General features: G+C 42.0%; 1 protein-coding gene across 2 annotated transcripts in view; it reads left to right on the forward strand.

Annotated features, from left to right (window-relative positions):
• cntfr (ciliary neurotrophic factor receptor) overlaps positions 1-15,206 on the forward strand; it is a 205,090-nt gene that overhangs the window by 165,543 nt on the left and 24,341 nt on the right. For both annotated transcript variants that reach the window (XM_070989534.1, XM_070989533.1), the window contains 3 exons: positions 6,455-6,572; positions 8,075-8,241; positions 14,838-15,001. In XM_070989534.1, coding sequence (XP_070845635.1) covers positions 6,455-6,572; positions 8,075-8,241; positions 14,838-15,001 — 449 coding nt within the window. The remainder of the gene's footprint in view (positions 1-6,454; positions 6,573-8,074; positions 8,242-14,837; positions 15,002-15,206) is intronic.

Raw genomic sequence — 15,206 nt, forward strand, 5'->3', positions numbered from 1 at the left:
GCGCTGGAGGTGAGATGGTGTTTATACGTGCGAAGCCGCTCCAGTCTTGTTTTATTTCCTGTGAAACGTGAGCCGTTATTCCCGAGCTTTGAGAAAGATTTGTGATGTCAGGTGGCGAAGTGAGCATGTGTGCATGAGAGAGGGTGAGAGACAGGCGTGGGGGGGGGTGATCTAAGTGTCCAGGTATAATGGTCGTCTTCCTGTGTCTGACCTCCAGAGTGCGGAGGTCAATGCAAACCTGTCAACAACCTTCCTTTCATACAGCTTTACAGTCTTTTGAAAGGATCATTCTGGTTCAGTACAGTTTGGAGCTTATTTCTTATAGGTTTGGCTATCGTTTTTGTTGGTTATAATGAAAATCACAGAGTTAATTGAAGATGGGTGAAAGGCTTTTTGACTGAGCAAAGTGTTATTCACCAGATAACTCTACTGTTTTTAATCTCTCCTTAATCACACCTCCTTTTTTCCCCTTTTGCTTCTCTCTTCACATTTGTCTCTCGCTCACTTATCAACTCCCGAATGCTCTCATAAGGTATTCATCCTCTTTTCATTCATTCATCTCTCACACACGGCTGTTTCCAATTGGCCCGGATACATTCCTGGAATGCCAGGGCATCATTGCTTTGTGCAGCGGGTGTGTGTGTGTGTGTGTGTGTGTGTGTGTGTGTGTGTGTGTGTGTGTGTGTGTGTGTGTGTGTGCGTGCGTGCATGCCTCGCGGTTCACTCCCTCATGTTGAGGAGTGACTCTGGACCAGCAACTGTTAGAGAGAATGAAAGAGAGCGAGAAGATGCGGGAGGGTGAGGGAGATGAAGAGCAGGGAAAGAAGCAAGGGAGAGGAAAGAGCGCTTGGTGCTCCATGAGCACCGGGTCAATCTCAGTGATCGTATAAACTCGACAGGAAGTTCTATTTAATCAAATGACATTGGAATAAAGGGTGCACCCACTCACAAATACACACAACATGCAGAGCGTGCACGGATGTCTCACAGTTTTTTATTACTTTCTTTTAAACTTAGAGATCCAGAAGTTTTCAGAGTTACCAAATATGCAGAATTTTAGCAAATGCATAGAAGACGATGTCCAATCAAAGCTAAGCTAGATCACAGGGAACAGTACTCATTGGGTTGAAGGCACTCCTTACATGCACTTATCATAACTTGGCGCACTGTACAGACGAATGTACGCACTTCCAGCTCAGTTACATATACATAAAAATGCATATTCACATCGCAGTTCCCTCGCTAATCCCATACAGTCACATGCACACACTCACATGTGCGTTCATGCTGCGGGATTGCTTCAGAGCGCCGGATAAAAATATTACACCACAATTACATTACCGTTAGCCACGACAGCTGGTCTGGACAAAAAGGCACCACAGCGTCTCTGTCTCAGCCTCTCTGTGACTTTGTCCTACAGTTTTATTTACATTCCTCGTTCTCCCATGACACATGACTAAGCTAATCTAAAATGCAGCGAGCCCGGCGTTGGCAGGCCAAGTCAAGCAGAGACCAAAGCCATCTGCCTAAACGAGTTATGCCATTCAGAGCAGCACAGACTCCAAGAGGATCCAGTTGGTCCCCAGCAGGAATTCTAATATGAAAAACGTGATTTTGAGCTGAATGAGATGTGCATGATAGGTAGATAAATACCCAGACAGCCAGACTGACAGACAGACAGATGGCTTTGTTAGCTATTGTCAGTCCCTTGACTTGTTGTTCTGGGGGCTGTTTTCAGCAGAGATTGTGGTTCATCAAAATTGATTCCATGAAAGTCAAAAGTGAATCAAGGACAGCATGAATGAGGACCGTGAACCAGGAAAGTTTGGTCATTTTTTAGTTTCCGTCGAGGCCAAGTTTGAATTTCGGAGGCCCAGGTTTCTTTTATTATTATTTCTAAAAAAGTGAATGAGTTTAGAAATTGCAACGAGGGAAGAAAAGGCATTCATCCTCGTTGTCATAGCAAGAGAGTCCACTACAAACACACACAAGCACGGAAAGACATGAATGTGCACACACACATAGAGATGCATACAGACAAACACCCCCCACCACACACACACACACACACACACACACACACACACACACACACACACACACACACAGCAACAGGGAGGCAACTAACAACCAAATAGCAATTACTACAGCGTCTGCAGCCTAGCAACCAGGCCACTGGATGTCATTGTCCCTCATCACATTTCTGTGTGTGTGTGTCTGTGCTCTCCCGTGACAAAGATCCTCTTTTTGCAAGACCCAGAATTTTTGTGTGACAGGTTTAGAATGGTGGAACAAGGGAAGAGAAAGTATATATGAAAGAGAGAAAGAACTGCAATAAGACACTGGTTGCACGAATCATCAAGTGACCAAAAAAAGAATAAAATTTCACAGTTTTCCAAGACCACATCATGACTTTTACTCTGTGATATAATGGGTTTTAAATTGAGATCCTTTTTGGGAATTATATGTCCATTTTCTCTTCCTGTTAAACATTAAATATGCACACATGAATGGAACCAATCAAATGGGATACGGGTTGATAAGGTAATCACATAAACATATAAATCTACACTTTTGCAGCCTGAATTTCTCCCTTTTCTTCCACCTCCTGATCTGACAGTGAGGGTGAGAAAGGTGTTGATGGAGGCCAATAGTCCTCTAAAACTACACTGAGATTCCATTCTCGCAAATAAAGTTGAGCGTTTGCTTCATTCAGAAATCCTTCTATCCTGTTGTATTTCTGAAGCCGGAGATGCTCCAGCTGCCATTTCACTGTCACTTTAAGAGCGAAAGAGCAATATACAGCTTCACATGCTGAAATAAAAAAATATGGAATTTGAAATCTGTTGCCAGGAACTTGAAATAGATATTTTCTGAATGCACTTGGAAGTAAAAACGTGTGGATTTCTGTGCTTTGATTTTCGATTGGTCACTTTTTAAATAAGTTCATAATTGATAGAACTGAAGGACAAACAAAGATTCAGACATGTCAGATAGATGCTTTATTATGTTTTGTTTGTCATGATGCTGTTGGTTATTTAAATACATGAAATGAAATAAATTAAAAATAACAGTTGCATGTGTCTTCAACAGAAAACATGTCTCTTTTTTGTTGTTGTTGTTAGTCTCATAATGATTTATGAGCCTCAGCGTGCAGTAAGTTGAGCATGTAACCTATTAGCATTTAAAAGTAACCCCACCAACCTCTAGCACATGCGCCCATGCGCGCGCGAGCAGGTGTGTGTTTCATGAGGCTAACAAAGAGCATCGCCGAAATCACATTCACTGTTTAGCAATGCAAACCAGATGATGAAAGCTAATTCAAATAACATCTATTCATGAGCAGGCATCCTGTCTGCCACCGAGTCAGGTGATATCTCACAGGGTGGTTCGCAAAAAAAAAAAAGAACATGCACGATGCCATTTTGATTTGAGTTCTTTTATTTGCTTTATTATTCATAGCGTCTTTGTTCTCTGTTCTTGTGTTGCTTCTACAGGTGCGTTCGATCTTGTTCTTTTTTTCCCCCCTTCATGTTTCATCCTCTACATAATTTCATTGGATGCATTGGAAGCTTTTGATGTTTTGTTGTTAATTGAAGCAACCGAGCGGCAGCTTTTTGTGCATATATGCGTTGTGCGTCCACAATGTTTTCACCATCAGTCAAATGCTGTCTCATCTCGACGTCTCTCCATTTTTCATGTATAGTTTTTATTGGTTTGAGTAACATGTATCAGCATTAGTCCAGTCTGATTTGTCCTTGCTTGTTTCTATTGTGTTTGACTTTTAATCCGTGATGAGCAGCTGGCATTTAGGTGTCAACATCTGTCCCCTTGTACACATCAACCCTCGCACTGTGGGGTCATTTGGTATTGATGGTTCAGCTCACGTTCTCCCGTCCTGACAGACCACACCTCAGTCCCCTTGGAGGAGCCCTACCGTATGAACTGCCCTTTTAGGTGTCTCGGTGGTGGGTTTGATTGACATCACTCACGCTTAGCAAAACTAACTAAATTAAAAGAGTAAACACTCCAGAGTTCAAATAAACCAGTCCAAACACGGCCGGCGTAAACACACACTTGTGTTCATCCTCTTCACGCTTGTATTCCTTCACCAATCTGTTCTGTTTGTCTTCTAGCCTTAATTCTGCTGTTTTCTCTTCTCTAAAAACAATGTATTTAGTTTATCACTGAACTTGTAACTTCTCCAAGGTCTTATTAAGCTGGTTTGATTGATTGTGGCTAAGTTTACACAGCCTGTAGGAATACTGATGGTGTGTTCAAGTCCTGATAATAAATGTGTGTGTGGGTATGTTTGTGTTCGACATTGTGCGTTTGTGACTTTGACTGAAGCTCTCAGACGAGGAGCCAATTGATTAATATGGCCCCAATTAGTCTCTGAGATTAATTGAGTGTGATTGGACGTCTTCCCCAGCACCTCATCGCTGACGTTATTGACAGGCCAATTAGTTGCCTTGGTGACCGCTTAAACACAGTTGATTGTGTGTGACAGTGAAACGACCCCATAGCAGCCAATCAAGCCTCCCTCTTGCTTGCGGGCATGCATTTGGCCAAATCCACTTGGCCATTCATAAAGGATGTTTCGAAGATGTCACAGAAGATATCACAATTCCAAATGGCATGATGATAAGACAGTCGCTGCTACAATGTGTGTAAATGTTTACTGAAACTACAAAAAAATACAAAATAACCTTGCGGAAACTGGCCGCAGAGTAATCATCAGTGATGAGAGAAATGCTTGCCACAGAAAATACTTGTGTCTGATTGGCTATCAAAGCATCTGTGGTCAGCAGTGGAACCTTTATGCCCAGTTTGCAGCATACATCCCAGCATATATTATACATCATCCGGATTCACCCGAGACTGTTGAGCTGAAAAGTTTGTTTGAAATATGAATTTCTCTCTTTACAAAGACCCCTCTTTGTAACAGTCTTCCATATAATGATTACCTTTTGTTCTGGCCACACCCTGGAAGCCTTGTCCTGCAAAAACACTGGGAGCTATCGTTTTTCCCACCGGGGAGAGAAATCCTGCTCGACTGAGCAGCTCATGCACTTTTTCCCATGTCCACACTGAATGGGTTAGCGGCTCTTAAAGACAGGTTGACCCATCCCACCCATTCAACGCTGGGTGTACATTACTGACTTTAAATGACGAATTAACTCGTCTGAATGCAGCTGTTATCAGCCAACCTGTGATGTCGTGAGTATATATTACTGATATTGGCTTTTATCCAATATTTAATCATGAAAGTGCAATGCCAGCTCCATACAGTATATTCAGCACGCGAGTGAGCAGCAATGAGGCACAATGTGTGACATGAAAAAGCTGCAATTTAGATAAAGAAAAGAAAAACTATTACTAAGTGAAAATAACATATCAGACTTGTTTCTGTGATGCCACACTGTACACTCACTGTATATATCATATAGTGGAGATAACAAGGGTAAAAGGGTAAAAAGCTGTGGGGGCAAAGAGGGAGTGGTAGGCAAGTGTGCGGTTGACTTGCTGTGAAGAAAAGAGCCTAATCTTGGAGGAGGCCAGAGTTGGCGTAACATCACTTTTTCTGGCCAACCTCTTTTATTCCTCTTTTGCTCTATCACTCTAATATCCTTCCTTCCTCCACACACCATCTGCCCTCCCTCCCTCCCTCTCAGCTTCTTCGCTTTTTTCTTCCTCCATCACCCCGATTTCTCCAGATTTGCTCTCCATCACCTTCTGCTCTGCTCGTTTTCATATTCTCTGTCATTTCAGCTCAGCTGAATTGTTACAGTGATTGCTTGTCTCGGGTCGTAAATACTCTACAACTCAGTGTTGAGTTTCCTGTTTCCTGTTCATCCCATATTCAGACAGCTAAAGGGAGGGGGGGGGGAATCAATGCAAATAAAAAATTATTTGTTTTATGGCTGCTTCAATATGTTTCCCCCTCAGCCACAACAGATATCTGAGAAACATGAGGAAGCAGACTTACACTCATGCAGAGTGAGAGTGAGCAGGTCCGACACATTGCATTGAACCTGAATTAACATGCATTGAACTTCAAGTTTTTCAATTTCTTTCCCTCTCTGAATTTAACTCTGATTTATTAGTGTTGTGAAAGAAAAAAAAAAAAGATATATAAAAACACACAGCCAACCACAACTAAACAAATTAAAGGCATATCTAATAAAAGACATCCGGAGACAGAAGTTCATTTAGAGTAAGTAGCTGTGACGTTTTGAATGAAATATTTGATCACGAATGAATTATTCAGTTAGGACTTGTGTAATTAGGCACAGCTGCTTTGCATTGATGAGTGTAATCTGTATTACTCTGAAATGTTGATCTCTCTCTCTGTGGTGTGTCTCTGTTTTCATATTCAGCACAGTTCTTAATAACATACTGCATATATTAACTAACTGTCTTGCTCTTTCCCTTGTGTCTGTTCTGTCTGTAGTTCCCCCTCGGGAGCCCACAGTCACCTGTCGATCCAACACCTACCCCAAAGGCTTCTACTGCAGCTGGCACCAGCTGCACCCGACGTACATCCCCACGACCTTTGAGGTGGACGTACAGTAAGTGCATTTGTTTTATTTTTCCATGTACAAACGTGTGGCTTTGAGTTGGATCAATGGGTGTTTAAGTCATCTCTATTTAATGGTATGAAATGTAAATAACTACCTTCAGTTAAAGGATAATTCCAGGTAATTATAATTTTGTTTTTATCTTTGCAATTATGAGTTATGGCAACACTGTAGTCAGTAGCAAGGATGGCCTAAAATACAACAATAAGCCTGTAGCTGTAATACACTGTAATTATCCTTCATCGTCCTAAAGGGTATTTCTGACATTTTTATGCAGAATATATATTAAAAAGTTAACATTTTCAAGTTATATGCCAAGGACAGCTTTGGTTTCAAGCCGTTTAGTTTTCAAACTGTGAGGCCCGCCTCCCCAGGGGGGCACGGTGCAGTAGAAAGGAGGAGCAGGGGGATTTAAAAGACTTTAAAACACTGAGCAATTACAGCAGTTTGCATCAAAAATTGCATCCCTGCCATCCTGAACACACAGATATTGTACATTAAGATGAAATTATTATCTTAGATGTCCATTATGGAAAAAGTGACTCAGACTGAGAGTAATCCAGTGAAAACTTAGAAGATGCAAGCATGAAGTATGAGTCATCTAAGACCATATGGCCTTGACCACATACTCCTCCCTTTCTCAATAAAGATGTCCAGAAATTATGTCCATATATATTTCTGCACAAGTGTTGGCATTCTGAATTCAGTACAGTGAAAAATCAAACATGCCTGCACTCATGAGGAAAAGTTAAAGACTTTTTCACATATTTGCCTTTTCTCTGTTGTCCAGGCTGATTCGTTTTAAAACCACATGGAAAAGATAGAAATTTCAAGCGTTTAACGGTGAAAACCATCGTTTTGAGATAATAATAAAGCTTCTAAGAAAAAAAATAATGTCATTTTGGATTCTGAATAGTTAAACAGTTATAGTTAAACACCTCTTTCCTCGACATGTCCTCAGGCATGTTGTCGCAGTGTAGGCCTTAAATACTCGAAATGTGTGGACAGAAGCCCGGCGAGTCCTTCTCCATCACATCCTCTTTGATATTCCAAGATCACAGAATCCCACAGCTCGCACCACAGCAGGCTGCCACTGCCTTCATTAATGTTGTAACACCAATAATATTCAGTCTGAATAATAATGAGCGGGGGCCAAAGAGAAGTATAGATGAAGAGGACGGGAAGACCAGTCGGTGTCCTGAGCGTCCAGGTCAGTCAGAGCAGCATTCAACAGGTGGAGCATCTAGTGTTTTTGACTCAGAAGATGTCTTCACGATTTCCTATTTGACCTTGACTGCTCTGTTGGCTGACTTTTATCTGCAATAAGCGCTAAATTGAAAAGTTCTGTTATGAGAAGCAGATATGAAATGAACTTCTAAAGGCACATTTGAGCAAAATTAAAGTAAGAAATGTAATTATCCACCTCTCGTAATTATCCACCTCCTCCTCACTTCTTCTCCTCCTACCTTTCTAATTCCCTTCTCCTCTCCAAGACACAATCAGCGTTCACTGGAGGTGCAGAAAGATCCGGACCACAAGAATCGCTGCCGTGTGCGCTTTCCCGAGGTCTTCTCCACCTTCCCCTACAAAGTTAACGTGACAGCAGTCAACGCCTTGGGGAAAGCCTCCACCACCATCTCCTTTGAGGAGTCCAGTATAGGTGAGACAGATGTCGTGCCGTGTCTTATTGTGTTGCGTTGCTTAGTGTGCTCCGTCCTTCTGTTGTAAGGTGACCGCCAATTTCCTCCTGAGTAAATTTTACACAAAATGAATCACAGGTTTACCGCTGCTGGGGCTGCATGTGCATGCTGTTCTGATGATGTTTTGCTTAAAAGGAAAAGGTTTAATTGAGACCTTGAGCTCGAAGGGTTGAAAGGGAGCACTGTGGCATTCGGAAAATTCGGGGAATATTTTCTGCAAAGTTATTCAGGATGCGGAATGTTAACACTTTTCATTAAAGTTTATAAACAACGCCATGTCTAAACCGAGTTCAGGGACAAATCTGAGATCATTTTCCCATCCAGACTGGCAAATATTTGGCGAATAAATAAAAGAGAAAAGGACTAAAATGCGAGAGGGTGTCGAGGCATCCTCAAACAGATGCCAACCCCTCAGCAATGTTAATGTGTTTGTTTGACCACAGATGACTGATTTCATTCACTTCTGGTTCCCTTTGGAGATGTGTTGTGCACATATTTATCCGTGGTGCCAGAAAGACAAAGAAAATTGAAATTTCAGTGGCCAAAGAAATGTCACCCAGCTGAAAGGAGAGTGCGCAGCTTTTCTTCTTTAACCAACAGCACAGTCCATTAGTGAGAAACCCACTGACTGTGCAACCCTTTTATTACCACAGGCACTGCATAATAAACACGCTACCTCTGAACCTTTTCTGCAGCAAACAATATTTAATTGAGGCTTAGACGGGATATGACAGTCACAAATCAATGCTCTGGTTTCTCGCTGAAAGTGCCCGATAACCCAAAGACCAGCTGCCATATAAACACATTTTAGGCGTGTTTAAGGTAAAAAAAAAATGCCTTAAAAGTTCATTCAAAAGTTCTCCGTTGGCTGTTTCTTTTAAATTCCAACCTACATGGCCATGTGGTCAGTAGTTTTGTCAAAAAAATGTAGTTTGGATTTTTGTTCGCTTAGGCTGCAGAAGGCCACATAATAACAGCAAGACTCTTAGAATTCATAAGCGTCTCAGACTGGAAAGCAGTGAAGAGGAGAAATTCATTTTAAAAAAGGAATGAGGAGTACTTTGATAGATAAGGGAAGTGCTGGCAGCGGTCCTCAGCTCTGTTGTATTGCTCAGAGCGCGATATGGGTGTGCATGACGCATAAACACACACAGACACCAGCGGGGCTGTGAGCAACTGTGGGGAGTGTATCGGTTAAGAGGGCGAGGTATCGAAAAAGAGAGGGAGTGTGTGTGTGTGTGTGTGTGTGTGTGTGTGTGTGTGTGTGTGTGTGTGTGTGTGTGTGTGTGTTTGTGTGTGTGTGTGTGTGTGTGTACATAAGTAACCAAATGAGCCAGTGACATGCTCTGCCAAGCTCCGGACACAGGACTCATGAAAATGCTAATGCTAGCCGGATTAGCGCCTTGGCTCAGGAAATATCCCTCAACTATTGGTGATAGCAAAATACCCCACTGTTCCTTTCTTTGCCTCTGCTTTCTCTTTCATTCCTGCATGCCCTTCTTGTGACTTTGTACTTCTTTTTTCCCCTCTTCCCTCCCATTTGCTTTCTTCTTCCTCCCTCTCTGAGACGCTGTTTCTATGCTATCATGATCTGAGCTCTCAAACCTTGTCGGATAAAGTGCCATAAATTTGCCATTTCCGTGACACATGTTCCGCACTGTGATTGCTTGACTGATTTCTCAGTGTTTGCTTTTGCTTTTTTGCTTCTGCTTGGATTTTGCATACTCTTTTATTTTTGGCTTTAACAGGCTAAAGATTGCCTCTTTTGTCTCCAGTCCTCTATATGACCACTTGATAACACAGTACAGGTGTTGCCATTGATAACAAAGACAAAAAAATCTTCTTTTTTCCATTTGCACTTGTATACAAGACCAGCATTTTGCAAATGCATGTAAGAGAATCTTTAAAAGGACCTGTTTTTTTTAATCATACACAGTTCAAGTTGAAAGGCCAAACCTTGTTGTCAGATTCATCAAAATTAGCATGAATGCGGTGTCCTCTCCCTTTCTTTCTTCCTCTTCATTTGTAACTGTTTCATATTGTGTGCCCCCCCAATTCATGCGTTGTTAAAAGTCCTTCTCATGCCATTTTACGTTGGAAGTCACATTCATTATCAGGGACAACGAGCCAGATGATAAATAAATAAAACAATTTCATGCTTCCTGGTGCACTTCTGAATTCTTTGTGGGAATAAGACGATTCTCAACTGTCCTTGTTCATCAGACCAAAGCTTGGATGAAATTAGATGAGATGAGATTGTGTGCGTGTGTGCGTGTGCGTGTGTGTGTGTGTGTGTGTGTGTGTGTGTGTGTGTGTGTGTGTGTGTGTGTGTGTGTGTGTGTGTGTGTGCGTGTGCGTGGGTGTGTGTGTGTGTGTCCTCACATGTGCATGCTGAGGGTACAGTTACAAAGAGAACCCTCAAGGAAGCTCCAGACTCATCTAATGATAACTTAAAGCTTTCTAGTGCCAACATGATCAAACGATAACTGATCTTGTCTTAGTGTAAAGGGCTTCTGCACTTAAAGCGTATTTTTACTTGCAAAGAGGTTTTTTTTGGGACAAGTCTGACATTATCCCACCTCAACACCTGCTATCATTCAGTACTACATTACTCAGTCATTGTGATCAAAATGAATGGACTGTAATCTAATCCCTGAGGGTGAATGTAGCACCAGTAGCTTTTCAACAGCAGCATTCAATCACCTGTCACCTGTGTCTTCCTTTCAATTAGTACTTCAAAAATGAGCACGTTCAGGTTTAATTTGCAGCTACTTCGCGGTAGCGGCCCAGGACCCAGTCGTAGCCAGTAAAAGTAGATTCAAAATAAAGTTCACAGTAAAGTTCAAAATAATTATTAATAGCAGCCTGTGTTATTTACAGTAGCTGCCTCATTTTTATTCTCTGTGAGATTACCAAACGAGTAGCCCAGACTTCTCTGACAAGTTGATCTGTAATTCAAGACTATTTATTTTGCACAAAAAAAAAAAAAAAAAAAAAAAAACTCCAGCAGGCTCAGCTCTCTCCACAAGGCAGGTCAGAGATCAGCATCGTGTACAAAACATCACAACTACAGCTGGCAGAGGTTTAGAGGCATATTTACTATGAGATGCAACAGAAGTTGCAGTTTTCAAGGAAAAATCCCCAAGGCACAGACATCGCCCCAAATGCTGCAGATGCTTCAAATTAATAAACATCACAAGTTCAGATTGTTGTATCCCCGTCGTAGCTGAGGACTCAGGAGATGAAAGTCTGCTGAATGTTGACTCCCCGTAGTCTGAGTATTAGTACGACCATAATTTGTAATTTCTTTTGAAAGAGAGCAAAGCTGACACAGAATTGGCTGGTGTGCTTTTTTAAAATTCCTATTTATTCTCTCTGCCTGTTGTAGCTTTGAACAAATAAGACAGCAGCCTTGTGAATTTAGGACATTCTCCTTCCACTCATTAAATTCCGTGTGCTTTTGCAGGAGATTTGGTGTAATTTGGGTTTAGTGAGTCGATGAGAAAATGGGTTCAGTTGTCTCATTTTTATGCTCTGCTGCTGCCACGCTTTACATATTATTGAATAAAAATGCTCTAAACATATCAATCCCATTTGCAGCACACAGAGTGAATGCTCGTGCACATAGAAACACACTTAGAGTTCAGCTGCAGTTACCTCCTTTACAATTACTTATCTGGGACTTCAGTTTGGTGTCTTTTTGACCACGACTTTTACAGCTGTTATCACTCCTCTAACATCGCCATGTTTGAGTGGAGGCTTGAAGATCTTGACTGGTGCGGGTAGTGTGTATGCTCTAGTTTCAAAAGAGCAGGCAATTTTGTTCATTTTTTGATCCACTTTCCTCTATGCAAGTTATCTTTGTAAGATTTTACAGCAGATCGAAGCACTCTACTTCTCGCCATTTTTTCCCCATTTGTTCAAGTGCACTGTTCGATGCTGCCATGCAGATTCTACTGAAAACAATAAATTCCTTCTTTTTTTTTTCTTGGTTCCTATTAAAAAGCCCATTTATTTAAAAGCAGATACGGTGTCGTATGAGAACAGAAAAGAGAGGAGTGACAGAGGTTTGGTCTTTTTTTAAAAAAACCAAGTAGTCACACCTGGATGCATTAAGGACCAGATGATGCACAATAATGATGCAATCAGATGTTTAAAGGCCGTACACATGCAGACATCGGGCTAGCTTCTGCAGATTTCTCATATTTTACTGTTTGATTTCTGTACAGTCCGAGGCACTTGGACAACTTTTGAGCTACTTTGTTTTTGTTTGTTTTAGCAAGAAAGAGTAGCCGCTCTCCCTCCCACTCTGTCATTCCATTTTCAGCCGACAGTGAGTGTAATGCCTTCACAAGGAGCCGTTTGAAAGATTAGACTTTTATGTTACAGTACACCTGCACACTTGCATCAGCGGCTGAGAGAAAGAATGGGCTGCGGTGACTGTTGCAACACGAGAGTGAAAGGAAGAAAGAGGAACGCTAATGTGGACGCAAATTTAAACGAACAGAGCCGAGGGAGGCATGACAGACGTTTTAAGGCTAAGCGCGGACAGGCGCAATAATGGGATGTCATAAAACTACACCCATATGATCAAACATCTTTTTTTTTAACCCATCCAGTGTTGTTACATCACAACACTTGCCCCCACGCTAGGAGCTATTGCTCTCCACTACATACTAATTCTGGAAGTACTGTAAATGTGACATGTTGTTTTTCTTGTATTAACATCGCCTCATTACACCACCCTATTTCTTTTTCTCTAATTTATTCATCAGTGGTTGGCAGTTGTGCCTTTGCAGAACAAAATTCTGTCTCGGCAAAGATAGCCTCTGTCTATCTACCTGGAACATTACTTTAAGTTTCATGGAAAGTCTTTGAGCTCTTAATCTGTTCCTCGTCAGTTGCTCATTTTTCTAATTATTTTCTTGAAATCTGTCTCAGTTTTCCCCCCACAGGTCATCAAAAGAAGGATGTGTTCATTACTCATGCAACACAAAGCTATAGATCTGTGTTTCAAGTCAGATGAATACTTTAAAAGCCTTTGGGACACCGCACCCATACTGATTTCTCTCGGTTTTTGTTCCGTGCTTGCACGTTTCCTTCTGTGAAGTGCTGTTGGACAAAGAGGAGAATCTCTGCTCTCTTGTGTACACCAACCTCACTTTGGCTTCACTCTTCTTTCACTCTTTTACACATCTGCTTGAAGGGGGTCACAATGAGATTAACATCTCTTTCTCAAGGGAGAGAGCTGTCTGTCTGCGTCTCTCCGTCTCTTATCTCCTCCGTCCGTCTTTCATATTTTTAATAATTCTTTCTGTGAAGGTCGTACTCGCGAGGCAGATGCCTGTCTGCGTGCTTCTGTCTTTGTGCCTTATGCCTTTCTGCATGTGTTGATTTTACCCGAGTTGCTTTCGTCCTCTGGTGCTGTATGTTATCAGCCATTCGGGTTGTAATTGCTGCCTATTTCCTATTGTAATATCATGCATATATCTTTTATGTAGCTAAAGTCGCAGGCAAGCGTGTTCCCTAGTGGGAGTGATCTAACAAAGACAGGGTCATTCAATATGTTCTGAAAAACATTTAATTGAATTCTTTCAAGCTTTCAGTCTGGATGCGTGTTAAGAAACACAACATAAATACATGGCTTTCCAAAAGGGGGTGATAACCCCCCCACAGTTCCCTGCCTTTGTCCTCACTGCCCTCTTTCACTGACAAATGAACAAATGTCACCCTCATTTGTTCATATTTATATTCCATTAAACTACATAGTGGCCTTAAGACAATACTGAGAGGGCGATTTAAAAAGAAGAATGATCAAAACCAGCAGAGGATGGGCTCTGCTGACTTATGAGTCAAGCTTGCAACTCAATAGCATCTTTCATTAGACTTTCCCTCCCTGTTCCATATGACCTTGTCGTCCCTCATGTTGAAAGCTTAGTTTATAATGCAGGTTTTCTGTCCAATATTTGAATTCTTTTCATATCATTGTGGGAAAAAACGCTTTTGGGAGCTTCTCATCCATTACTGTGTATGTGGGGTGTTGTGACAGCTCTGGCGGGATGTCCACAGTGCACAGTGGAGCAGGGGCGCGGCGAGACTTCACATTTGTCTAACTTTGACCCGAGCTGCATTGGGCTTTGCAGGACCACTGCTTGAACTGACAGACAGACTGAAAAAGTGTGTTTCTCAATTTCCAGAACTGTAAAATTACAAACCGGCCACAGATGGAGACTGAGAAGATATTTGCTTCACGAAATATCAGCAGATGTGACCAAAACAGTGCTTGAGTCTCTTAAACTGAGCTATCTACTTAGCATAGCAGCTAAGGTCACGCTGTGTGTCCTCTGGCTACAGAGGGATTCTAATGTGAATATGCTTTAACTCAAGATAACAATTATGACATCGTCAGGGTCATTTCCTCTGGAAAAAATTCCCCCAAGACGTTAAGCAGCTGTTTTCCGAGGCTGAGCAGTGCTCACCATGACGAATAAACTGCCACATATGTGTTAAATCAGTGTGATGCCCCTTTGACGAATTCCTCTCATCCACTCCACAGTCAAACCAGACCCCCCGGAGCGCGTGACGGCGACCCCGATCCGTTTCAACGCTCGGAGGCTGGAGGTATCCTGGCACAGCCCCGCCACCTGGCCCGACATCGACAACTTCCCTCTGAAATACTTCCTTCGATACCGGCCACTCATCCGAGAGCAGTGGCAGCATGTGAGTACTGCTGCTGCAGTGTGTGAGACAGAAGGTTCACACAACCCTACAGTTTGGCATTTAAGCTCTGTTGGTGTTACATGTGGATTTATTCTCGTAGTATTATCATCACGTATGTGATTTACAAGCAGCCATGATGCTGTCAGAATCTGCATTGGAAAAAAAAGTTTTATTCACTGGAGCCACTGAATCATACACCTGAGCG

This window comes from Chaetodon trifascialis, chromosome 20 (assembly GCF_039877785.1).
Source record: "Chaetodon trifascialis isolate fChaTrf1 chromosome 20, fChaTrf1.hap1, whole genome shotgun sequence".
Lineage (NCBI taxonomy): Eukaryota > Metazoa > Chordata > Actinopteri > Chaetodontiformes > Chaetodontidae > Chaetodon > Chaetodon trifascialis.